Source organism: Vitis riparia, chromosome 9, assembly GCF_004353265.1.
Source record: "Vitis riparia cultivar Riparia Gloire de Montpellier isolate 1030 chromosome 9, EGFV_Vit.rip_1.0, whole genome shotgun sequence".
NCBI lineage: Eukaryota > Viridiplantae > Streptophyta > Magnoliopsida > Vitales > Vitaceae > Vitis > Vitis riparia.
In genome coordinates this window covers 18,888,559-18,916,311 of record NC_048439.1, presented here as the reverse complement: position 1 = coordinate 18,916,311, position 27,753 = coordinate 18,888,559, and the positions used below count along the sequence as shown (strand labels likewise).

Below are 27,753 nucleotides of genomic sequence, written 5' to 3'. Positions count from 1 at the left end.
CCTCGTGCAAATCACTTTAGCCTAGAATACAATAGCACTTCATCGAGAACTAATCCACATAAGAAAGCAGCAAAGTTGGTCACAAACTACTTGAAAGAACAAATGTTCATAAAATTTAAGCAAACCTCAATCTACTGGTTAATATAAGAAAATGTTCCACACCAACCAAAAATGATAAAACTGAATCAAAAAACCCTATAAAGAAAAACCCTACAAATAGGTTAAAATAAAAAAGACAAGCTTATAACATTTAAGGAAACAATGGTGTTTCGCCAAATCCTCAAACCATACTGTCCAATATAAACTGCCAGACAATGTCAGTTTGGCCTATGGCAGTCATCAATGGTCCTTGCAATACATTAGAAATTTTATGCAGTTAAACGGCTATTCCTGCCATCTACATGAGATATGGTTTACTGACATATCACTTAGATCATGAATCCAATGTGTAAAAAAACATCTCAAAAACAAAAACAAAAACAAAAGGTAGAAGCATATAGCTGAAAGTTCAGTTAATTTATATATATCCTTGCACCATTCCGTATGCCTGAATTGAGGGGGGGGAAAAGCAAAGAATCATCACCAATCAAATGCATTGCAGAGTCCGCAAGCAGCATTTAACCAATACTTTCTTGGAGAATTTGAACACTCGCGCTCATGGGCAAACAATGGGAACCTACTGAAACACCACCCGATCAACAAGGGTGAAAACCACATACTAGAAGATGAACAAACAGTTCCTTTGAATTTCCAACAGTGAGGTGTAACTTTCGGGATAACTCACAAAGAACGTCAATGATGATATCAATCAAGGATACCTGAAATCAAGCAAGAAAACAACGTGTATACTACAAAATTATTATGTGAAAAAAGGAAAAGAGAAATGGGAAAGAAAAAGCAGACTATTCTAGTTGATGGAAAACAAAAACATCAAAACCTTTCTCAGTAAATAAGATTTATCCCTGCTTTCAAACGGAAAAATATTGGCACCAAAATGCTATATGCATGCCTTGCAATTAAAAGTGAAAGACAAAAAAATTGACCCCACATACCAAAAACAAGCATGATTTTTTTTTTTTTTTATTATTATTATTATATTAAAACAGCCAAAAGAAAAAAGAAAAAAGAAAAGAAAATTCTGGGATTTTAGTACCTTTAGGCCATCTGGTAATTAACAAAAATACCAGTCAGGAAATGGGACAAACACTGGCAAAACAATTCTATAATGATGACTGATGAAAACACTTGTACCAAACAGGGTTCCCTATAGAGAAGATGACGATATATTTAACCAATGTTGTTTTAACTCAGGAGTGGGTGTTGAATGTGGGTATATATCTAGGAGTCAAGATTCTTTTTAACTCCAAAATTGAGGATAACAGAATCCATAATTTGGATATGGGTATGGGGATATGGCATAATAAAAGGGGAAAAAACTAAACAGCAATCAATTGAAAGTAAAGATATCTTTGATAAGTATTTCTTTTCTCTTGTCTTATATCTTTTCTTTCTTATCCCTAAATATTCTTAGTAATTGTTGACTTCTTGCCAATTGATTCTGAGTAGCTGTGTAAAGATCAGAAGTGAATTGTGCAAAGGCTTCTAATTCTTGCCCTTCTTCAACCTTCCTGCCCAGCCTAAGAGCGGTCAACTAATGCATTCCACTTATTGAACAGGCTTCTATGGTCAGTCCGTGACCCCCAGATGCCAAAGGTGTCCTTTAAGTGATCTTGAAGAGCGACATGTACTAAATGTCCGGTCTATGACAAGACATACTCATGTTTCGCCCTGCATTGAATGTCGGGCCATTCGGTGAAGATAAAAGTACATCAAACCCATATGAAATTTTACCATGAGTAGATTGTATCCATTGAGCAAATATAGGCTCAATCAAGATTTGTTTCTCTAGAGTACCAAAAGAAAGCATGACATTGTTATGAACATATAGTCCAGGAAGATACAGAATCGATATGCTTAACATCTCCCCTCAAACTGGCCCACCTGAAATTCCTTCTAGAGCCTACTGAAATTTTTTTATAGATTCTGTTTAACAATTCAAACTAAACAATGAGATAACGAATCTCCTTTTTCCATTGGATTGTGACCCCCAGGTGGTTTAGTTATGGGCAAACGACGAGAATTGAACCTGTGCATGGGAAACAAGAGATCCAAGAATCAGGATCCTAATGCATATAAATACAAATGGTCCAATGGGAGCATCGAATCACGCTCTATAGGACTTGAACCTACGAAATTGGTTTTGGAGACCCACATTTTACTAAACTAAACAAGCTTACCTCCGATTGCAAATCCCAAATTTATCTATGAAGAGTGAAGTTTGAAGATAAGTTTTGTATTCTATAAATATTTCGACCAATTCCCGAAATACCTTTATGGATATTCCTCAATGTCCCTGCTATTCATGTATTCTATCATTTTTCAATGTAATAAATATGCAAAGGAAGTTGAAAGGAAAAAAAGAACAAACAAACAAACAGCCATATCTGAAGCAAAGTACCAATATCTGACATGAATCCAGCATCCAGACCATGTCATGTTGTGTCAATATGGGTACACTAGGCGAAGTCGGGAGTTTACATAATCATAGGATTTACCACAAGTTTTTAGGAAGCATACTTTATGCATAACAAAGAGTAACAGGTAGCAGACACTTCTCATGTTTTTTTTTCAAATGGGGGCAATTGAGTGTTTTCTTCCTTGAACTACAAAAAGAATTTTTTTCAGTAGATGGAAAAAATAATTTAACCATAGCTTTCTCTCAACATTTTACAATCTGCTACATTGGGACAAATTCTGAGGTTCAGACTGAACCAAGTAGCAATTCAATAAGTACACTTCTGAACTCATAGCCACTGGCTAATATATTCGAATTTTCAATATCGGCTCCAAGGATCATTTATTCAACCTTCAAATATGTATACACTGATTAGCAGTCTCTGTATGACACACTAACAAGGCACTATGGTTATTTGCACTCATCAATATGTGTACATTGTGAATAGATGGCTTTACCAATTAGCATTTTAATGAGAAACACCATTGGATGGCAATGGGTCAAACTAAAGGAAATAAATTCTGTTTTTCAACAGATAAACAAGATACTTGAAGGACAAATTCAACCATGAAACCATGAACCAAAACAAACTAAAACGAATGTAGAGGTGAAGCATACCATTCAGTCCTCATAATCACCAGCATTCTCCAACAGATAGTTGACTGCCAATTCTTCATTTCGATCACAAGCTAAGAATGCCTCAATGACAAGAGCTCTGTCAAATCCCATTGCCTCAAGCTGGGGAGGGGAATTGATTATGATTAGGAAAATTTATAAAATGAACTTAAAAGCAAAAAAGAGAGGGACAGTATCAAGGAGGAAGGAGTCTACACCCGCTCAATAGCCTCCTGCTCTGCTGGAGTAACATTGATAGCATGGGGCAACTCTTGCTCAGGCTGATCAAATATATCCCTGGAAGTAGATCACAATCAGAAGGCAGAACTGCACTTTATACATTTATGATGAGGGTTCTGTGCAGATCTTAACCCTCCAATGAAGATAGAACCTTAGCTAACTCAGATGTGAAAGCAACGTAGCGTTAAACATCTTGTGAAAGGAAATAGGAACTTCATCACATGCCAGAAAATATCTAGTAAGTTAACCCACACAATTGATCAGCAGCACAAATGAAGCACACAAAACAAGGAAAAACATATCCAAATCCTCTTGTTCAATCACCACACTGTAAGGAGCATTCCTCAAGGGGAACGGTATTCTGCTTTTAAAATGAAAAATGGCATAATCCAAACTAAAAATTAATAATAAAAACTCCTTAACACATGATGAGGGGACAGCAAGAGGATATGTTGAGACCATCTGGTGAGAAATATAGCTTCATAATACAATCTTTTTCTTTCAGCAAGCAACCACATAAATAATGAAAATAAAATATGAAGAAGAAAATTGGATGAGGAGTCCTCCAAGGAAAACCCAATGATGAAAACTAGTAAAAAGAGAGCAAGACTTAAAGAAACAAAATTCTGCTGATAACCAAATGCCATAAGCACCCAAGCTATCCAAGGTTCAAAATCTCGGCCGAGTCAGATAACCAAGTCAAAAACAACAGAGAAAATCAAAAACCATGAAAATGAAGAAATTTGGAAGGAAAGTTTGGAGTCTCAATCTCGGTCTGCATCTTCATTGTTCAGAGCTAAGCTTTTGTAGGGTATGGCTAATTTATCTCTAGTTTAATGCCTTCAAACCTCCGAGACGATGTGAGAAGTTGTTGTTAAGAGGTGAAATGGGTATTTTCCAAACAAATGGGTAAGTTGCAAAGAAATGGGTATCATGGAAAGATGACGTGAGAAGTTGTTGACTGCAAGGTGAAACGGGTATTGTGCAGAGAAGATGAAAGGTTATTTGCAGAGAAATGGGTCTATTGCATAGAAATGGGATTTTGGGTGGGGGGGGAGGAGAGAGAGAGAGAGAGAGATTTGACCGAAAGGGGTATTTTACAAAGAAATGAGTATGTTGCATAGAAATGGGAGAGTGAGGTTTTTGACCGAAATGAGAGGTTTTTCACTAGGTATTTGGGATTATATGAAATAGATAGGATATAAATACTAATATCAAATGTTAACTATTGATTCGACGGATAATATTTTCTCTATATATTTATTATTTTTTTTTGTCTATGTGATTGTATTTATTTTTGTGACAATTTTAACAATTCTTTTAAAAAATTTGGAGTTCTTAAATTAACATATGTTTACATATTTACATATCAATGCTGAGACCAATGAACCTCAGGACCCTCCAAGTCAATGATCGATAACACGACTTTGAATCACGAACTGTTGGGTGCCCAATTGATTAGGGCAAATGACAGGATATGTGGTAGAGGTGCATAGTCTTGGGCTTGATTCCTGCCACTAGTTGAATGCCCTGAATCCTAAGGTTTAGGTCCCCATAGAGAATTCAAAAGGCTCATTTATGGAAGGTTCCTCGGTTATTAAAAAAAATAAAAAATAAATAAATAAAAAAGAACCCAAGTCTATCTTGGAAATCTCAAATGCTCTCTCTTTCCAAATGATAACAACTCTTTTAGAATTACACATAAAAACCCCAAAGGTGAATTATATGATTTCTTGGTCATCGAGATTCCTATTAAAGTTAAACATCCAAGACGAGACCCCAAAAAGGGATCATAAAGTTGACAACATGAGTCCTTCAGATATAGCTTGAGTTTGCAGTATGTTTGGTTCACAAAGGGGAGAAGAGAAAAGGAAGAGACAACTTTAAGATCACTCCCTTTCTTTTGTTTGGTCTATCCATAGAGGGAGGGAGAGAGAGAGAGAGAGAGGAAAATCTGTAGAGAAACTCTCCAAATCCACCAAAACTAATATCTTTTGGAGAGAAAACTTAAAAGAGTGGATTGGGTACAACACTTCCGCAAAGAGCAAGAGTGCTTCCTAAAAGGCCATGATAGGACCATCATTTCTCATCTTCCATTCTCTCCATTTCTTCTCATAACCAAAATTAATTAAAGGCCTATCTTGCTCTCCTCCATTTTCTCTTCCATAGAACTTCATGAAAGGAACTTTTAATAAAATGATGATACAAGTAATACAAATGTTGATCTCCAATGACTAATCTTGCAAGCTGAATAAGTATTAGTACCTCAAGAAATAGCTTACCAGGGCATTGATAATTTTGTTTTTACCAGAGGGGGAAAAAAATGAGTTTTGAGACATTATAGTTTCTCATAATGATTTGATAAAACCTTCAATCGAAGCCCAAAGGATTCCCTAAGTAGAACCATTCTATCCTCACCTTTTTTCTTTCTTATTCAATGAAAAATATAAATGTAATGACTAAAATTATCTTTTAAATCATCCACACTAACAATCCATCCTTCTCCTCTAAAGGGAGATGTTAGTAAATAACCAAATATAATATTTAGGCTAAGGGTCAGGTTGGTAATTTTTCTTAAATCTCCCCCTCAAGAAGCCCAAATGCAATATACACCCCAAAATAAAGAGCCTTGAATTAATACTAGGAGGGGGGGAGGATTGAACCAAGGTCTTGTACATCACCCTTCCAAGCAATAGTAAAAAAAGAAAAAGAAAAAATGCATCATATGTATAACATATAATTAATTTTTTTTTATAGGAAGTATAACATATAATTAATTAACTTTTGTGCATATCAAAATCCTAGAAATAACTCAATTGTGTGATGGAGCAATCTAATTTATAGGGCGAAATAATATACATTTTTTCTCTTTTTTTTTTAATAAGATAATATGTATTCTTAATAAGAGAGTACTAACACAAGCTTTGCTCTCTTGGAAAACTCCACAACCATTTACCCAGCCAGAAGGGCTCTAAGGAACATATTGTGTTCTCCCACTCCATATGCATGCCTCGTGAGATCAATAATTTTCCAGTTCTTGGATCCCTTTCAAAACTACAAGCTATACTAACCAGGAAACTAAAGATAGGTAGGGACATGAGGTGATTTTGGCAAGGTAAAATCAGAAAAGGGCAATTCTATCACCCTAAGACAATAAGTCTTTTTCCTCAATCACCTTGAGACAAGAAGGCTTTTTCCCTAATCATCTGGATGTTAAGACACCTTATCCAACCAAAACTTCAGGGGTAAACACACACCCCCCACAACAACACAACCCTACTCCACACAGATACAATAACTTATGCTGCCATCAGCAAGGTTATGAACAACATGGAAAAGGCAGAAATCAATTAAAGATTAAAATATGTCTATATCCCAAAACAATAAAAACAGTTGTTAATTTGTATTATTTTTTGGTATCCATCCCAATGGACAAAGAAGTTTAAGGCCCTGTCTGGCACACCATTTTTAAGGTTAAAAAGCTTTTTGACAGCAAAAGTTATTTTATCCCTTGTTCTATCATATTGAAAAAGTCCTTTTAGGTTAAAGACATTACAACTTAAAAGTACTTTTAATAAAAGTTACAACACAACAGCTTTTAAGTTAAAACCTGAAGAGCTGTGGAAAGTAGTACTTGCTTTTATGTTCATTTTTTGTATAGACATCTATAACCTTTAAAAAAATTTAAAAATGACACAGTTATCTATTTATTTTTGCTCTTCAAATTATCTGCATTAAAAGTCCGTTTAAAAATTTAGTAACTGAATATTCATAAATCTCGATTAAATAAAATTTTTCTCTACGCAGATCTTTTTAAAAGAATTTAATGAAAAGCCACAACTGTGCCAAACAGGACCTAAATAAGCTTCAAACTTCTAAGTACTAACCAATATGCTTATAAAGCACTCACCCTTCAGAACCTTCAAGAGGTTCATTGATCAACTGAAGAAACTCTGCATGGTGCTCCTGAATTAATCTTAAAAGATGAGGGTTCTGCTTGCCAAGCTCCTGAAGCATGGGCTGTAACAGTAACAGAAGAAGCAGCTTAACACTTGGAAACATTAAAAGAGGCATTGGAAGTCATCCACTAAGAAAATAAACAGACCTGTAAAATTTGCGGGTTTGCTTGTACCATCGCACGCAGTGCTTGAAACTAGAAAGCAACCAAAAAAACAGAAACAAATATATCATACCATTATAAAATCTGATATGCATACAAGAAAATCCAGGTAAGACTAGATAAAATGACACATTTCTTTTTATTTTTCCCAATGTTTTTTTAATTCATATGCAAAGATTCACTGTATTAACAATGCTAACAAAAGGGTGAACAAAAGCAAACACAGGATATACAAAGGCACCATAAGGCAAAACAAATCGGCCATATACAATGACATTCATCTGTAAAATAATTTGTTGGACAATACAGAAAATTCAACAACTACACTGAACTTATAGCTTGCGTGACAAAAAGAAATACAAGCCTATACTATTTTATTTACCATGTATATAAAATTTAAGAGCCTACATGATTTTATCAAAGTTTCCACACTTATTTCCTTTCTTATGATGCACCATCCACCAACATGCATTTATATTCTTACTTTCAACTATGCCAGTAACATTTTACAGGAATGACACAGTCAAGAAAATCTAATCTTATATGCATCATTCTTAGCAGGTTCAGCAGTTCAGATGCAAAGCTTTAACATCATAATCCCTTGAAAATAACTAAAAAAGGTTCTTACTTCAAGGACTGAATGTCATACAAGAATGTAACCAAACTCTGTCTATCAAAAAAATAATAATAATGTAACCAAACTCACACCTGATGGTTGTTTCTGAGAAATTCAAGAGATCCTAGTCCACCAGCAGCAGCACCAGAAAGCGTTTCCTGCAGACATTGTGGTTCAAAGAAAAGTAAGAGACACTTCAAGGGAGAGAGGAAGAACACACAAAACCACGAGCTTGACCTGAGGAAACATATTAAGGGGAGAAGAATTAGGTACTCCAGAGGCAGGTGCAGCAGGTGCTGCACCTGACCCTGCAACCGCTGCAGTTGATGAATTAATACCACCAGTTTCTTGATCTGCAGGGAAATGAGCCACTGGAACGGCAACTTCTGCTGCTTCTGGAATCCCCTGAATTTAGAAGGAATGTCATCAATAACCAAATGACAACAAAAATTGGAGTGGAACATTTGAGGAGTTTGAAAGTACTGAATATAAATAATCCACAGCTCGCTCTGGATTGTTGTAAGCTGCTCGAAGTGCACGGGTAACAGTTTCCTTGTCCCAGGTTCCACCGCCTATATCCATTATTTGTTGAATAGTTTGCTCAAGATGATTAGCAGAAACTATATTTGAAGCAGCTTGACCATAGGTATCAGCAAGCACACTGCAATAAAGATACAAAACCAAATTTGAATTTTATTTTAAACTAAAAACAAAGAAAAATATCAAACAATTTCTATAAAGCCTCACATTGTTAGTGCACATACAATTGAACAAGTAATCATATAGTAACAAAACTGATGCTGGCCCCCAGAAGGTGGACATAGATTCCAATATCAGCAATAGCTAAATTTTTTTCTTTTTTTGATAGGTGAAAAAGAATGCATCAAAAAGCACCAAAAAGAGTGCATCAAAGTACACAAGACGTATACAACGGCCACCAAAAGATGGCCAAAAAAAGTGGAAACGAAAACAAAAAGCAACTCCGTCAGTGAGGACCCAACCAATCAATAAAGTCATACAAGGACATTGGGCCTTTAACTATGTACAACTTAGGCTCCAAGAAAACAAGTTAAAAGGAACAAGCTTTTTAGACTTTGGATAGAGCGCTACTCATTTTTGAACAAACTTCTATTTCTCTCCTTCCAAATTGTCCTAAAAAGACACAAAGGAGCTGCTCCTCACACTTTTTTCCGTTTCCTTCCAACAAAGGACCCATGTCAACCTAGCAGGGTCTCTCATACCAAAGAAGATATCACCCAAGATACTCCAAAGAGAGAGAACAAAAGCTGCCACAAACACCTTGTCATACCACAATGTAGTAGAATATGGTTGATTCAACTCCTCCTAAACATGACAAAGGAAGCATTGTTAACCAAGGGCCACCCTCTCTTTTGAAATTGATCTAAAGTTTGAGCTTTACCCCATGAAGCCCCCCAAGCAAAGAAACTCACCTTAGGAGGAACCCAAATGTTCTAGACAATAGCTTCTAAGAAAAGGGTTGAACTCCCAAGCTCTAAGCAAGTATTAAGGGACTTCACAAACAAAGAAACACTTAGTCTCCAACCATATCACCTTATCTTCACCTCCCCCATTCACCCCCCTATCTTGAAGCCTTAAAAGAAAAGGCCCCGCACTCTCAATCTCCCAATCGTTTATACACCTAGAGAAACTAGGAGTCCAACAACCACAAACATTAAATTGATTCCATAGATCCACGACCCACTCCTCCTCTGAACTAGCCAAGGCAAATAAGGAGGGGAAAGAAACACACAATGGCTCATTACCACACCCCACTTATCCTTCCAAAACTTTACCCTCCTACCACTGCCCATAGAAAAAGAGACTCTACCGTTAACAATCACCCACAATTTCCTAATGATTTTCCAAAACCCAACCCCATACCTATCACTAACTTCCTTAGAACAGCACCCTCCTTCAACTTCCCTATATTTTCCCCTTATAACTTGTTTCCAAAATGTCTCCCTTTCTATTCAATTTCACTAAATAAGGCTTTCTCTCTAAATTCCCTTCACCTTAAAGGAAGACCCTTTGAATCTTTCCCAACCTCACCCTCACTTTTCTTGGCATCTAGAATAATGACATTCAATAGATAAACAAGCTAGATAAAGTGCTTTGAAACAGTGTCAACCTCCCCCTTTGGAAATATATTGTCTTTTCATTATTGTCAATCTTTGGCAAAACCTCTCTTCCACCCCATCCCAAACTACCAAAGAATTGGAAGGGGCACACCAAGAGTAACCCAAATAAGTGGTCAAAAGATCCCCACCTCACACCCTAGAACAAAAGCCAGACCTTCCAACTTTTCCACCCTCCCAATTGGTAGGACCTCACTCTAGCTTAGGTTAATTTTCAAGCTCAAAACAACCTCAAACCACATAACTAACCAACTTAAATAGGTCATTTGAGCTTGGGTGGCCCCACAAAAAATCAAAGTATCATCAGCAAACAAAAAATGAAAAACCTTCATTCTCTCACCATCTTTGCCATTTACCTTGAAGCCAAATAGATAACCACCCTCCCTAGCCCTCCTAAGGAGGCAACTAAATGCTTCTATGGCTAACAGAAACAAATATAGCAATAGTGGGTCCCCATGCCTCAGATCTCTAAAGCTTTAAAAAAATATAAAGGGAGTGTCATTCACCAAAACTAAGAAACTTGTTGAAATGCACCATCTAATCCAATTGATCCACTTCTACCCAAACTCCATTTTGTCCAAAACCAAAAGCAATTTCTAATTTGCATGATCATAACCCTTCTTGATTTCCAGCTTACACAACACCCCCCAATTGTTGCTTCTCAACATTGAATCAATAGCTTCATTGGCTATAAGCACATCTAGAATTTGTCTTTCCTCTACAAAAGCATTTTGGCTCTTGGAAACCACTTTGCATTATAATGTTAAAAAAATCTTTACATTTAAATAACTTTAAATTACCCAAATGAAAATGAAAACAAAAAAGAAAAAGAAAAAGAAATATGCACTTGTAGTATAAAAAATAGTTATAAATTTAATTTATCATTAATTACTTAAAATTGTTATTATTCATAAATGATGTTTATTTTTCAAAATATTATCAAACACAATTTTAATAAAAAAAAATTACAATTTATAATATCATAAATATTATTTTTATTTTTTTATAGGTAAATAAGAAGAATATATTAAAAGCGCTCGCAAAATAATGCATCAAAGTACACACAAAGTATACAAAAAGGCCACAAGGCAAGCAAGACAAAAAAGTGAGGCAAAAACCTACCACCCTTTACAAGAAGCCTAGCCCCCCTTGAATCCATCCCCCACCCAAAACCCTCTAACAATACAAAAAACAAAACAACCACCTCACAAGATGGGTGTTGAGTTCCCAGTGCTCCTTGCCTTTCCCCTGATAGTACACAAAGTACTATCGTAATTAACCGAACATTCAAGTTTGTAATTCCCCCTCAAAACAAGATGCCGAGAGGTGTTTCCTCCTTCCACTTGAGACCTTAACCCCGCACCCTTTTCTTGCCTCCAATTTCTTCATAAGGCAGTTGATCTCCTTCTCAAACTCCACAACTGGCATCCCCACATAGTTGCTAAAATTTACCAACTTACTAGGAAGGTTAACAAGATCCTCTCCCTCCAAAACACAAGCAAGCTCCAGTGCCTTAGTGATTCCCAGCTCCCCAGCCCTAATTACCAACTCCTTACGCAAAGGATCCTTCAAATCCCGAAATCTCCAATAGACTACCATCCTAAAGCAACATCCTAAACAGCCCACTCCCATACTCCATAAGCCCCAAGTTAGAGAGAGGAGAAAACATATTAGCCTCTGTTATGAGGGCTTTGTCAGTGAGCGCCACACGAGACCACTCCGACCCTAATACCGACAACGGAGCTTGCCCCTCCATCGCATCTCTGGCACAACTCCTCTACGCCGTCTCAAGGAAATCAATAGAAGAACCACCCCCATCGAAAAGCTCTAGTGAACCCTTTGTTCCCTTAACCATGTCTAGAGAAACACAAACCCCCTTAAGGCCTCCACCCCTACCATTCCTCTTCCTAGGTCTAGCCCACTTTTAACATTCCCCCCACCTTAAAACCTATAGCCTTATGGGCTGCCAAAGTAAAAGGCCCAATAAGACCATTGAATTGAGAAGCCATGAGACCTTTTAGCTCCTCATTAGCTTTCATTTTTATATATATTATATCAAATAAATTAAATAAATTTATTAGCAGAATTATAGATTTATAATATTTTTCCTTTTGATAAGCAAGCAAAAAAATATATCAACATCTATCAAGAAAAGTGCATTAAAGTACATAGTCGTGTACAAGGGTACCAAGGCAAGAACAAAAAGAATACAAGAAAAGTAAGAACAGTAGCCCCTCCCTTAAAATAACTTCAAGCCAATTGACTAAGTCCACCATAGAGATTAAAAAGAACATGTTGATCGCTAATAAGGCAATAGATTCCATTTTGAAAAGTAATAGAGGGGCAATACTTTGCAAATTAGACATTGAGAAAGCCTATGATCATGTGGATTGAGCGTTTCTATTAGCGGTGTTGGGGAAAATGGGATTTGGAGGAAGGTGGTGTAGTTGGATAAAGTGGTGTTTATCCACTGTTGGATTTTCAGTCTTGGTAAATGGCAGCCCAACGGGTTTTTTCCAGAGCTCAAGGGGTTTAAGGCAAGGAAACCCCCTCTCGCCTTATTTATTCGTAGTAGTGACGGAGGCCTTTAGCTGTTTGATGAAAAGAGCAATTGCTGGAGGTTTTTTGACGCCTTGTATGGTTCGAGGAAGAAGGGGTGAAGGGGTCCAGATTTCACACTTATTGTTTGCTGATGACATGTTGATTTTCTGTGAGGCTAAAGAGGATCAATTGACACATTTGTGCTAGTTGTTAATGTGGTTTCAGGCTTTTTCAGGGTTAAAGGCGAATTTGGAAAAAAGTGAACTGATCCCAGTTGGTAGAGTTGAAAATATGGAAGAGTTGGCTGATGATTTCGGCTATAAAGTGGGAAATTTGCCCTCCACCTATCTAGGAATGCCTTTGGGTGCTCCTTTTAAATCTGTTGGTGTATGGGATGGTATAGAGGAAAGATTCCGAAAGAGATTGGCTATGTGGAAGCGGCAATACATCTCAAAAGGGGGGAGGATTACCTTAATTCGGAGTACTCTGTCCAACCAACCAATCTATTTCATGTCCATCTTCCAGTTACCTAAGGCAATTAGGATGAGACTGAAAAAGATACAAAGGGATTTTTTGTGGGGAGGTGGGGCTCTTGAGCGAAAACCTCACTTAGTAAGGTAGCCGATTGTGTGTGAAGACAAAAGTAAAGGCGGTTTGGGGGTTAAGAACCTTGGTTTGTTCAATAAGGCTCTCCTTGGCAAGTGGGCATGGCGCTTTGCAAACGAAAAAGAGGCCATTTGGAATCAAGTGATTAGAAGGAAGTACGGGGAGGAAAGAGGGTGGAGATCTGGTGAGACTAGGGAGGCCTATGGAGTTGGTTTGTGGAAAGCTATAAATAAGGTGGGACAGCTTGTGACCCCTTTTTTTAGCTTTGAGGTGGGGGATGGCAAGAATGTGAGTTTTTGGAAAGATAAGTGGTGTGGAATTAGCCCTTTATGCGAGGCTTTCCCTTCATTATTTACTATTGCAATGTCTAAAGAGGCTTGGGTAAATGAAGTTTGGACAGCCGAGGGGGAAAGGAGGGGAAGTTGGACCCCTACTTTTAATAGGTCGTTTAATGATTGGGAGATGGAAGAAGTGGGAAGGTTACTTTGTTGCTTGGATGGGAAGAAGGTGAGGGCGGATGAGGAGGATAGGGTGAGATGGGTGGAATCAAAGGATGGGGTATTTTCAGTAAAATCCTTGTATAGGGCGTTGCAGCCGGTGTCTTCAGCTTCTTTCCCTTCAAAGAGTATTTGGATGTCCTATGCTCAGCCCAAGATAAGCTTCTTCGCATGGGAGGCTTCGTGGGGTAGAGTTTTAACCTTGAACCGTTTGCAAAAGAGGGGTTGGGCTTTGGCAAATAGGTGTTTTCTGTGCCAAAAGTGTGGGGAGTCGATTGACCACCTCCTCCTTCATTGTGAAAGAACGAGGGAGGTGTTGCTCCTCTCTTTTTTTGGAGTTTCTTGGGTTTTTCCGCTTTTGGTTAAGGAAACTCTCATAAGTTGGAGAGGCTCTTTTGTGGGCAAGAAGAGGAAGGTGGCGTGGCTAATGGGACCGTTATGCTTATTTTGGGTTATTTGGAAGGCTAGGAATTCTATTGCTTTTGAGGACGGTGTGTTGTCCATCCAAAAGCTGAAAATTTCTTTTGTATATTTACTTTGATCGGAAACCAAATTGTGGATAAAAGATGGCCCTTCGACCTTAATAGATTTTATAGAATGGGTGTATATGCGTTAAGGGATAGGGTTTTTTGTGCTTTCCTAGTGTCTTGGGTCCTTTTGTAAGGGGGTGAGTTATTCTATACTGTAAATCTTTGAGTCGCTTCTTTAGCACCTCTTTGCTATACATATTATACTTATTGATCAAAAAAAAAGAAGAAGAAATATGTTCTTGTAGTATAAAAAATAGTTATATATTTAATTTATCATTACTTAAAATCATTTTTATTCATAGATGATGTTTATTTTTCAAAATATTATTAAAAACAACTTTAATAAATATTAGTTTTCATTTTTATATATATTATATTAAATTAAATACATTTATTAACATAATTACATATTTATAATATTTTTCCTTTTGACAAGCAAGCAAAAAATATATCAACAGTGCCTATCAAGAAAAGTGCATCAAAGTACATGGTCGTGTACAAGGCACCAAGGCAAGAACAAAAAGAATACGAGAAAAGCAAGAGCAATAACCCCTCTCTTAAAATAACTCCAAGCCATTTGACTAAGTCTACGATAGAGATTGTTCCATAATTTAAGCCCGCCCTCACCCACTCCAAAAGTAAGTAAAAGGAGGAGGATTTTAACACTTAATCCATATTTACAATATAAAATTTTATATGCTTAGAATTTTATATTTGTTACTTCCCTAAGTGAATTTCGAACCTCTTATATATATAATCTTCTCATATACGTATCATGCAATTAATCTCAAAATTACTATATTTTAAAATATATCATGTATTTAAGGGATCATAAATCAATCATAATTTACACAAAATGAAATATATTAAAGTTTATTAAATATAGCATGTAACATGCCCTGCTCATAGACATACCTAGTATTAAAGAAAAGGAGGCACTCTAGTCCAAAAAGCGTCAAACAAATCATCTCCAACATAGCAGTCTTTCTCACCCCCAAATGTTGGAGGTCAAAGAATGAATATGTCCATTGAAAATCCATATTCCAGTATTTTATGGTTTCACTGAGAAGGAACTGCACTTTTGAGCAACCACACAAGGGTGAAAAGACAAAGGAGAATCAACCAAGCCAAATATTTGGTTTTCTTGGGATGCACATCCACAAAAAAATTTATTAGAATTCTTCAAATTAATAAAAGGTCATCTTCTAGTCTCAATTATCTTCTTAGTTACCAATCACAGGTTAGCTTCCATATATTAGATATATTATAAATCCTTGATTCATCGGTTCATTGTGCATATGCACTGATAAGAAACAATGCTGAGAAAAATAAACACAATGAAAGTTTAAAAATAGAAGCCATACCTATCTGTTGCCACCTCAGATGTAGAAATGCTCCTTGGGGCCCTGCAAGAATAGAGCCCACAAGAAGTAAATTGGAATTATTCAACTTACCCAAATCAATTACATGAACACCTGAAAGTCACTAATATTAACTCACTGTGCATTTACAGGAGCTTCAGCTGCAGCAGTAGGATTAGGAGCTGGAGCAGGAGTGGCAATAGGAGCTGGAGCAGGAGTGGCAATAGGAGCTGGAGCAGGAGTGGGAATAGGAGCTGGGGCAGGAGTGGGAATAGCAGCTGGTGCAGGAGTGGATGCAGACTGCACAAAACAAGTACAATAAATGTTATGATTTAAAAGAACAAAAATTAGGCAAAATACTCATTTAAGAGTAATGTAATGCAAGAAGAGTACCTGGGCAGATGAGGTCCCTGTTGCTCCTATGGATTTACTCTGTCAAGACAGAAAGAACCAAAAATTATGATAAAGAAAAAATAGCATGTCAAAGTGGTATTTTATAGAAGCTTCAAGCAGACAATCAAATAAGATAGAAACAGGGAAAGTCAACCAATCCTTCCAATCCTGGCCAGTGTCAAGTAAAGATATTATTCTTGAAAATAGCCCTTAAGGCCCAGCTCAAATGGCAAGGCGCTGGAGTGGGGATGTGAAAGGTTGCAGGTTCAAGTCCCAATAGGGATCCAAAAAAGAAAATGATACCTAAAAGGAAGATATTATTCTTGAAAATATCAGCCATGTTCACATTAAAAAAATGTGCTAACTTCCATAACTACCATAAGCATATTGCAGAGAAAGGCCTCAAATCAGTGGCACTTGTACTGAAAAACAGCACCAATCATGAGCATCAACATAATTTCACATCTGCAGCATAAATGGAAATTTGAGCAAGATTTTGAGTTTCCAATCTCATGTAATTTTCAAACTTTGTGAAACCCCCTTCTCAATTTTTTTCTTGGTTGCACAATTTTTGGACAAGGCTTTTGATTCTTCAAAACTAAAATCTTGTAATTTGGCATGTTTGGCATGTATCTGATAGTCAAACTACACCATATGAATATGAAGTTGATCGAAAAAGATTATGCTTGTGTGGATTGTAACAAGTAACTAGGTACATTACCAACATCCCCATTTTATCATGAAACAAGTAATTCTTATTTCTATTTTTGGGGGCATTCATGTCATATAGATCCTAAGTTTGGAGTGTCAAAAAGAAACACATTGAGAAGCAGCAAACCTGTCTGCAGTGCCCAGTTAATTTGTTGGTTTCCTTTTCTATATTTACAGAGTAATGAAATGAACCTCACTCCTTTCCTTTGAGCTTTTAATACTGTATTTAAATATGTGTTGAGCTTTGAGTGAAAATGGGATTCTGACCAGATAGTTTTCAGTTTCAACCCTGATTTGAGTATTGAGAGCCCCTCAAATCTCAGCTCATTTTCTGCATCTTGAATCAGGTCTTGCAAACTAATCTTCTGTTCTGCTTCCTTCGATTGCCAAGAAATGTAGCAGAACCATAACTGCCATTGTTGGAGTGCGTGAATAAGAGAGAGGAGGGAGGACAAGGCCACAAGTCTTCCTCTTTTTGTGAATAGTTAAAATTAGGATAATCATGTCCAAGATGGCAAGGACCTGATGCTGCCAATATACTGAAAGAGTGGAGACATTAGGATTGTGTGTATGAGGCACATGCACCCAGAGCCAATGCAAGATCTTTCAAAATCCTGCACTTTTTAATTCTATTGAAATGTTTAGTGTGATTTATAAATTGCTAAAGGAGGGTTTAAGTATAGAATTAGGACTTTTCATATGAATTGAGGGTTTAATATTTGGCTTTTACCTAGAGTACAGCCTAGACCTTTCCAATGGGGACCAGAAAACCTGAAAGGGAACTCCAGCTTACACCCTTTTATGGAGTCTTGTCTTGGGTCAATCAACTCTACTAGGTTTTGTCTTATATTTTCTTGATTGAAACAAAACCTTTCATTAATTTGGCAGCAAATTGTTCTCCATGTAGCACATGGTTCATAGCCAGAGCATGTATTCTCAGGCTGCCAAATAGACCTGAAGGCATCATGTCTTTTCTTATAGTGCAAGTGATTCTTTTCCAACCCTTGTACTTATCATGGTTAGCAAACATCCTGGAAAGCCAAGGTAATGGTCAACTACTAGCTCAAGCACTAGTTATGAGGCTGGGTGGTTCTAAGTTAAATGCGACAATATACATAAATTAAATCTGTTGGAATATTACCACACAAGAAGTTACTAACCACACACCATAAGAATTTTGTCTTCTATAACAATTTTTTTTTTTTTTTATAGGAAACAACAAAGAGATATATTGTAACAATTACAATGTGAATTCAATAATAAAAGCCCATTTGCGGAAAAAAAAAAAAACTATTTTTTTAGGAAACATACATATAACCAGTGTCCAAAATGTTGGAAAATATCGGCGAAATTTCACCGATATTTTGTCTATTGGTGGGACCTGACAGGAAATTTGGGACCGAAAGTAGGTCTTGCGATATTTCTCCTTTTTTTCGGGATAATCGCTGAAGTATCGGCTCCTATCAAGATTTTTCCCAATTTTACAGAGAATTTCCCGATTTTATCAGGCTGCTCTCAGTCAAACTGAGCCCTTTTAAATAATTTTCGCTGCTGCGAGGTATTGAACCGAGCCCAAAAGGCTTGGGATGAAGAATAGCAACCACCTGGCTGATTCGCCCTTGTTAGATATACACACAAGTTATCTTAAAAACCATTATTAAAAAAATATTTTAATAAATAAATTAATTACACATTTTATTTAATTGATTACTAAAAGTATAAAACCATCATTTATATGATAATTAAATATTAAAAATATAAATAATATAAAAAATCATATATAATTTTGAATGTTTTTATTTTAAAAAATTAAAAATATAAATTTATTCAAAATTTGCTAAAATATAAAAAAAATAATAATAATGAAGTTCTAATATTTTATATATAAATTAAAATTAATTTGTTAAGATAAACTATTAATATAATTTTTAATTATTTAAATAAATTAATGTTAATAAAAAAAATTGTCACCATAGATTTGTAATAAAATTTTCAAAATTAAATTTTAAATAAAATATTTTATATAAATTAATTTAATTTTTCATTTAAAATGTAATAAAAACATGTTTTAATAAAAGTATTTTTAAATTTTTAAAATAAATAAATATAAATATATTAAAGGAATTTAAGCTAATTTTTTTATAAAAAAAATTGATAAATATTATCTTTAATCATACTTGTATCAATTACACTTATAAAATAACTTTAATATATGTATTCTTACTTAATTTATCATTTTTTTAAAGTTTTCTAAGCATTTTCATGAATTTTGAATCATTTATGTTCAAATTTTTGTCAAAATCTCCACTGATACTTCCGATATATCCGTAAAATCTAAATATAAAATCATCTTGCCAATAAACACACAAGGAGTAAGAAAATGAAAATAATTAAGCAGCCATTGAAGGCTAGGAAGACCCTCCAAAAGATAGTTGTGCTGCAATGACAAGTCACAAATGAAAGGAAAGGACAAAACACAAATCTAAAGTGGCCAAAACTTTATCAGCTTGTGCAGAGAGAGAACATCTTTAGAATGAGACTGGCAACTGCAGTGGCAGTGGCAGAGCCAGGAAAGCAGTCAAGGTAGGTGGGGGCACAAAGTTAAGATATTTATGTTGGGGGGCAAAACATGGTAAAATTGTGATGCTTAGACAAATGGAGAGCTTGTTTACCATTATACTTGCAGTCAAGGGATCAAGCCCTCCCTTTTGATTTTATTTTATCAGAGAGAGGGGGAGAGGGGGGGCATGCGTCTCTCCCAAACCCAAGCTAGCTTCGCGCCTACTGACAAGGTTTCAAACATCTCTTTTTCTAACTCAATTCCCCAATGAAATTTAATTAATTCATGAAAATGTATCATTAATTATGGAATTGTAAAGCCAGAGCATCTTTCAAGTCATAACAGGGTTTGAAAGTTCAAATTTTGTAAACATTTCCCAAAAGTAATGAGAATGAGCGCAATCTACACAGGTTTTCAGAAGTTTAAAACCAGAAATTCTGGTAAAAGCCATTAGTGAAACAAGGACATACAAACAATTAATAACAAAAGCAATATGCTATGCATTACCAAAGTTAGCATATGATACCAAAACATTAAATTTATTATACGACTATGCAAGTGCAGCACCAACAGTTGTTAAAAAGCCCAAAGATAGAAAGAAAAAAAAAAAACCTACCTTGCTAAGCATGACCACTAGAAAACCATCTTCTGTAACTTTGTTCTCCACCAGTGTAGTTTCATCTTTCAAGACCTTTCCATTATGAATCAATAATTGTTGCCCACACGGATAGTTGTCTTTTCCTTGTACATCTTCAATGTTTTTCTTTACCGCCATAACCTTCAATTAAACAAGCAATTACCAAGGTTTTCATTAAGTCATGTGGTGTTTGCAACACACTCAGGCAAATATATTTCATGGGAACACAGATGAACAGAGTAAATAGAATTGGAATGAAAAATGGAATACAAATACAACGTCATACTCAATTCCAGCTCCTATAATTATTAGCTAGAAACCACTTACAAGAAAAAGAAAAGGAAAAAAAACCCAAGCCCACTCAAAAAAATTGTTAGCAAGTTGCAGTTGGTAAGTTTTTGCTCTGGCAAAGTTAAATTACAAGTCAATCAAGAAAATCAAGTTGGATTAGCCCAATTAATTCTTTTTTGTCCTGGCTTCCGCTTTGGTATTAAGTTTATTGATCACAATCAAACAGAAGCATGGTAATAAGAGCTTGAAGCTTGAACAGAGGGAATAGGACAACATTTAAGTACAGCCCAGACGGTAAATCTCCTTAAAAACTAAAAACTCTCAGAGCATTTATAAATGATCTTCTACACTTTGTTAAAAAAACACTCTCAAAACAATTGTTTATTTTCCAATCAAAATTGAACAATAAGACCATGTCAAGCCAATTTTCTTCATGAGAACATGGATTTTTGTATTGGGAAACCTAGCAATGGTTTCAAGTGGAGCTGGAGCTCGTCAGATATCTTAACAAGAAACTTCCTCTCGAAATTAGGTTCAGTCTTCAGTTCTCAAAAGAGAGTTTTCATCCCCAAAAGAAGGCTACTTCTTCAAACTAGCAACAATGGTCAACAATATAGTCTTTCCAAACAAATAAAAAGGCAAAACCAGACCATTTCTTGACAAGTTCTGAAGAAACAAGTGACGGAAATGCCACAAACATTTTCATTGCTTTTCATTTATTTCAACCACTCTTCGGCTACAAGGGAAAACTCAGGAAAATTCAAACCCCAAAATCCGGGGAGAAAACTCAAGAAAATTGGAAACCCAAAAACCAGACCATTTATTGATAAAAGTATAAGGGTGCAAAAAAAAAAACATTCTTGCCATCATTTTCATTTCTTTTCTTTGGAGACCGAGAAAACTCAGGAAAATTCAATACTCAAAAAACCGAACCATTTCTTGACATGTCCCAATAAAAGAAAATTTAAAAAAAAAAAAACAAAAAAACAAAAAAAAAAAACCAGTTCCTACGTGAACCCATTCGCTTCACCAGTCTCATTCCTCTTATGTCCTTCCAAACAACACGCCCCATGACATCCAAAGCCCAACCAGCATCCGTTTGGATGCTGAGAAAAACCAGAAAAATGTATTTAAAAAAAAAGGGGGAGAAGAGAGTGACCGTATCGGAGGGCTGAACCCTAATCTCAAAATGGCTTCCCTTCAAGGTCTTGACAGTGAGCTTCATGGCAGGAGCTGAGGAGCAGAAGGAAAAACTGGGAAAATGAAAACCCTAGAAAAGCTTCCACACAGATCCAGAGAGAAATCAAACCCAAATAAAGTTTATGTTGCTCTTGCAGAGGGGAGGGGTTCAATTGTTTATATTTAGCTTCATACACGTGCATGGCACGTGACCCACAAAATCAATTAAGAAATGAAAATCCAGAAATGTAATTTTGTTTTTCTTTTCCTTTTTCTTTTTTTAATTTTAGGACCGTTTGGGAGGTTATTGTTTTTCAAAATAAAAAATAATTCGTCTTTTTCAATTAGTTTTTAAGAACTATTTTAAAAAATAATTATACAAAAAATATTACATATAAAAATTATTTTTAAAATATATTTAAACATATAAAAAGCATATTAAAAACATTTCAGATTTTCAAATAATCATTTAAAAAAATTTTCGTTTTATTTTCCTTTAAAGAAATAATTAAAATAATTTAAAAGAAAAGGGAATTTAATCAAAGGAGAGTGCTTGGTAGTCAATCATTAACAAGAATTTAATTACCTATTAATATTGTACCAAAACAAATAAATATAAAGTGAGAAGTAAAAGAAATTTAAAGTATTAATAGGAATGGCAATTTCGCAGGTTTGTCAGGTCACCCGCCACGATCCGCCCCAATTAGGGCAGGTATTAGAGCACAATAATCGAGGATGGGACGGATTTGGGCTTAATTTTTAAAACCTGAATCGGGTTTGGGGCGGGTTCGAGTTTTATAATAATCCACCCCGCCCCGTCCCGAATATATATCTTACAAAATACCAAAAACTCCACTTCCTCTCTCTTCCTTACGATTACTCCCCTTCAACACAAAAATCTCTCCTCACTGTTCTCAGATGCCTAGCTTTCGGATTGATTTTCCCTACTCAAAAATTTTCCATCTCAACTTTTGAGCCGTTAGGGGAGAAAGGAGATAGGGCTCACAACTTGTGGAGAAGACAACCCCTCTAGCTTCATTTTCTGCCTTCTTGAAACACGAAGTAAATGAAGTCAAAGCTTACCAAGAGTACCAAAATCCGAGGTCTAAAGGCTTTGGTTTTGTTTGGATTTCTTGTTTACAGGTAAAAAAACCCTAAATTTCTAGGTTTTATTTGCTCGAATTTCCTCTTTCTTGTTCTTGCCTAAAATCTCCAAGTAATTGGTTATTGTCAAAGCCAATCCGATTTGATTTAGTGGCTTCACATGGAATGATTTTATGATTTTTATCTCCTTTTTATCAACTCATTAATTGTAAAAAAAAAAAAAAAAAATCTTTTCTCTAACCCTAGTTTGAAATCTGTAATCATTTTTCTGATAATTTTTATTTTCGTATTTATTTTCAAATTTTCCATTTCACATAGATTTCGTTTATGTGCCATTTAGAATTTAACAACTCCATAATTCATAATCATTTTTTTTTTCATTTTTTCTCTATGTTCTATTGATTGCTAAGAAAGTGTGGGAAAAGACATACACGGGTCGGGACGAGTCGAGGATGAGATTTTAATGGTTATTTGAAAAAGGAATGAGACCACGAACCCTGCCCCGCCCCGGGTTTGGGATGGGGATGGAAAATAATTATATATTTTGGGACAGGAATGGGATAGGGGGAGCCCGTCCCAAACCCGCCCCGTTGTCATCCTTAAGTATTAACATGAATTTTAGTTAATTCACATTTTCTATTTCTTCCCATTTTTAGATGGGTGTTTGGTAAATCAACTTAATAACTTAAAGTGGCTTAATAACTTAATTTAAATCATTAAGTAAATTAAGTATGTTTGGTGAAATAAATTAATGATATAACTTAAAGTCAAAAACAATTTTAAGTAGTAAGTAAAGATAATTAACTTATTATTAAATTTACATCTTTATTTTACTTTTTCACTATTATTAATTTTAGATACCTTCATAATTTTTTTTTTGCAACGTGATGACCTTCATTGTTATTCAACCTCATTTACCTTAATTATAATTTATGGGAATAAATTCATTAATTCGATAATTTAAAATAAATTTTAAATTAATTTTATCAAACAACTTTAATACTTAAATGAAGAATTAAGTAAGAAGTTTTAAGTCAATATTTTAAGTATAATTTAACTTAAAGTTAACTTAAATCATTAAGTAATAAGTATTACGTTTTATCAAATATCCCCTAAAGTATGAACTTCTTTTTGGTTATTTGTATTACAAATTTTTTATATTTCAATTAATATATTCAATTTTCTTTTAGGGGGTGTTTGGTACATGGGAATGAGGAGTGGGAATAAACATTTCATTCATTTTCTCCCTTATTCCATGTTTGGATAAATGTTAAAAAGGCATAAATGGAATAAAAAAATTATTCAGGCAGAAATCAAATCCAACTTATAAGTCGGATTTGAATTCATCAAAAGTAGATGGTATTTTGATTCATTAAACCCCTTTGATAATATAAAATAACCTAAATTTACTATTTTACTCTTTTATCTCATTCTTCAAGTCTGGTGCTTATCTTCTTTACAAAGTTAGAGACCCATTCATCATTCACTTCTATGTAACAAGTGATTATCCCAAACTGAATCAATCAAATCTTTCACGACATTTAGAAAAAATATTTCAAGACCATAATTTTTTTTTTATTAAAAAAAAACGAATATTTAAAATTTTTTAAGGTTATGGATTTTATCGGATATGATACTTGTTGAAAATTAAAATAAAATTTGAATTTTTTTATTTCCTCTTTTGGAAATAAGAAAAACATTTCTAGCTTTGAGAATTTAAATATTATAATAAATATTTTTTTTCTTTTTTGTTTTTTGTTAAAATATAATTTTATAATTACTTAAGCATGACAAATTATTCAAATTTTTAATAAAAATAATAATTGAATATTTGTACATTAGGGTTATATGATTTTTTATCGTTAATTTTTTATTTAATGAGTATATGTTTTTTTTAGTCTTATTATTTAATAACAAAAAAACTCTCAAAATTTATTTTTTTTTAAATAAAAAAAAATATTTTAAATTATATGAAAGGATATTATTGTAAATTTATTTCTTTTTCATTTCTATTTCTATTATTATCAAACATTAGAATAAAAACAAATAATCATTCCAATCTTGCATTCCTAAGTTCATCCAAATGCTAGAAATGAAATCATCAAATTCATTTCTATCCACTAAGAAATAGGAATGAAAACAAAATATTCATTTCATTCCCTATTCCGACGTATCAAACACCCCCTTAAAGTAAATCAATTTCCTTTCTTCCAACAAATAAACTTGCATAATCAAAACCTTGATTTTCGTATTTATTTCTTGCAAATATCAAAACACTAAATTAAAAACAAATTAAACCTTGTTATTGAGAGGAGAATAAAGTTCTAAAACAACTTCAATTAAAAATATAATATAATTAAAATTTAGTGTGAAAATTTAAATTTCCATCCGTCTAAACTTTTTATACATTCACTTGAATTATAAACTTTTTAGCAAAAAAATAAAATAAAAATAAAAAAGACCAAAATACCCTTACACATCAATATACATCTATATTTTTGTTCTTCTTTCTTCATTTCTTCTCTTCCACTCTCCGTAACCTTAATAATTTTAAAACATTCAGTGAATTAAAAATATATATATAAAAAATTGGATTTAAAAAAAACAAATTTCAACTTTTAAATTAAAATTTTCATTGAGAAATTCACAAAAAATATGTGTATATATTTTTATATCAACCAAGATAAAGAAATTAAAAAATAAAAATAAAAACCAAAAGTGGTAGAAGAACACAAGTGCAGCATTGAGGGGTTGGACACCTCCTCAACCTCTAGAATGTGCCCTTGGTGTCCGAGCTCAAGGCCAAACATACCCATGAGACCTTTTCATTTTTCATTTTTCATTTTTCATTTTTTTTTCATTTTTTCAAATGTTTTTCACCTTGAAATTATTTCTAAATGTTTTAAAATTATTTTTACAAAAAATGACATAAATAATAAATCCTAAATATATTCATGTGGAACAAACTTATTGTTATGTGAATTTTTATGATATAATTAGTTTTCTCAAGATAGATTTTTGATCCGTTCTCAATATTTCTTTGTCAAATTTGTGGACTTATTTCATTTGGGTTTTTTTTTTATATAACTTTTGGTTTATTGGGTTGTTTGATTATTGTGATTTTTATTTGTTGTTTATATGTATTTTTTTAATGGGTCATTTGAATGAGTTTTTTTTTTTTTTTTGGGGGGGGGGGAGAGATTTGATATTAGAAAGTTTTTAGGTTATGTTTGTTTTGAAGGAAAATAATTCTTGAATTTTTTTATTTTTATTTTTTTGGATTTGTTTTTTTTTTTTTCCATAAAACCCTAGATGTTTGATGACATGCATGCAGTACAGAGATCCTAGGAGGTGAGTTGGTGGTACTCCATAGGCATTGGTTTTCCCTAGTTAGATTTGCTTTCTCATTTGCAAATTTGGATTTCTCAACTAAGCAGTGCCTCCAATTAGGGATGGAAACGGGACGGGTTCGGGACGCGTTGCCCCCATCCGAACCCCGCCCCGTTTATTTAAAACAATTCTCATCCCCGTCCCATTTAAAAAATTAAACGGGGAGGCCTGAGGCGGGCGGGTCTGAGAATTGAATTTTAATTTTTTTTAAATTACTTTTAAAATTTTTTAATTATATTAAAATAAATATATTTTATAAATAATTAAATTATTATATTTTTTTATAACTTATTTTATTAAAAATATTTTATTATTATCTATATATTAAAAATAATAAAATAAAAATTAAATTAAATTAATTTTAAATTATAAATTTAATTTAATTTAAAATTTAATTTTATATATAATTGGGGCGAGGTGGGGTGGGGTGGGCCAATACCCGAACCCGCCTCGGGTTTTAAAAAAAATTCTCAAACCCGTCCCAAACCTGTTTATTAAAATTAAACCCCGTCCCATTAGTGGCAGGGCGGGGCGGGTACTCGAAAAGACCCGCCCCATTGCCATCCCTACCTCCAATTGAAGCCTCACCTTTCTTACATAAAACACAAAATTGATTTTATTGATTTCAATTCTCTTGTAAGTGAAGCTATTTTCTATTTCCTAGTCATCTTTGCTTTTTGACTTCTCCAAGTTGCAATGAAGTATATTAGTCAATGTGGATAGTTTGGCAAGATTTCTTGTAACCTAAAAATAAAAGAAACAGAGAAGAACAAGTTCAATAACACTCAAGTTGAGGTCTTTAATCTATAGGACACACTGAAACTAACTTAATATTATTGTAGATTTCAAATCAGTAGCTTCAAACTAATAGATTAAAACAAAATGTTTCTAACCTAAATCCAACACTACTCTATAATTACAAGCAAACTTCTAACTAAAAAGAAATCCCATTTCTCCTTATGTTTGGAATGGAGAAGAAGAAGGTTTCAAGTACCTTTTTTTTTTTATACATAATCGAGTTAGAGATTTGGATTTTACCTAAAGGACATTCTCCAAATTGCTAGTTAACTATGAGAGAGAATAAGAAATAGAGTCAAACCCTCTAAGCAAAAGCAAAGAGCCTTCCTTCAATCGTTTACCCGTGATTTAATTTTCTAATACTCTACAAAAAAAAAAAAAAAAAAAATCCCATAAACACCATAAACTTAATCTCAATGAGAATTTATAGAATTTTAGTGAAGCTAATTTCCATAGACTTCCTACTACAAAACTTCATAATACCTTATAGACTAATAGGAAATATAGCCCACTAAAATCAAGTGAGCCCCCTAGTGCAAAACCAAACATTTAGAATAAATTCATCAATAAGAACTACAAGTAAGGAGATGTTCTTTCATACATGGTTTACAAAACATGTTTCCATAAGGATACAATGATAAGGAGTTTGTTATAAGTTGTTGGGATTATTAGATGATATTAGCTTAGCTAAGATGTTCACTAAAGTGATAGTTAACTCTAAAAGCCATTTAAGACATGGATTGGTGTGATTTCTTAATGGCAAGAAGGTTGATAGTTGTTTCTTATTTTCATAGTTTGATGTGGGATGCTATTAGTAATGTTTTTTAAAATCT

General features: G+C 34.2%; 1 protein-coding gene across 1 annotated transcript; it reads right to left on the bottom strand.

The window, feature by feature from the left end:
* Positions 1-217: 217 nt before the first annotated feature.
* Positions 218-21,767, bottom strand: LOC117922258 (ubiquitin receptor RAD23b-like). The gene is made up of 13 exons (XM_034840322.1): positions 21,609-21,767; positions 20,138-20,299; positions 16,251-16,289; positions 15,997-16,157; positions 15,861-15,902; positions 8,650-8,827; positions 8,404-8,571; positions 8,259-8,324; positions 7,536-7,583; positions 7,341-7,450; positions 3,409-3,487; positions 3,194-3,313; positions 218-818 (listed from the first exon to the last, which is right to left on the bottom strand). The coding sequence occupies exons 1-12, from the start codon at positions 21,672-21,674 to the stop codon at positions 3,197-3,199; spliced, it is 1,236 nt and encodes a 411-aa protein (XP_034696213.1). The 5' UTR covers positions 21,675-21,767; the 3' UTR covers positions 218-818; positions 3,194-3,196.
* Between the last annotated feature and the right edge of the window lie 5,986 nt (positions 21,768-27,753).

Coding starts and splice junctions, on each gene's coding strand:
- LOC117922258 (XM_034840322.1), bottom strand. CDS start 21,674: ATGAAGCTCACTGTCAAGACCTTGAAGGGAAGCCATTTTGAGATTAGG. Junction 20,300..21,608: donor GGGTTCAGCCCTCCGATACG/GTCACTCTCTTC, acceptor GTTTAATTGAAG/GTTATGGCGGTAAAGAAAAA. Junction 3,488..7,340: donor CCTCTTGAAGGTTCTGAAGG/GTGAGTGCTTTA, acceptor ATCTACTTCCAG/GGATATATTTGATCAGCCTG.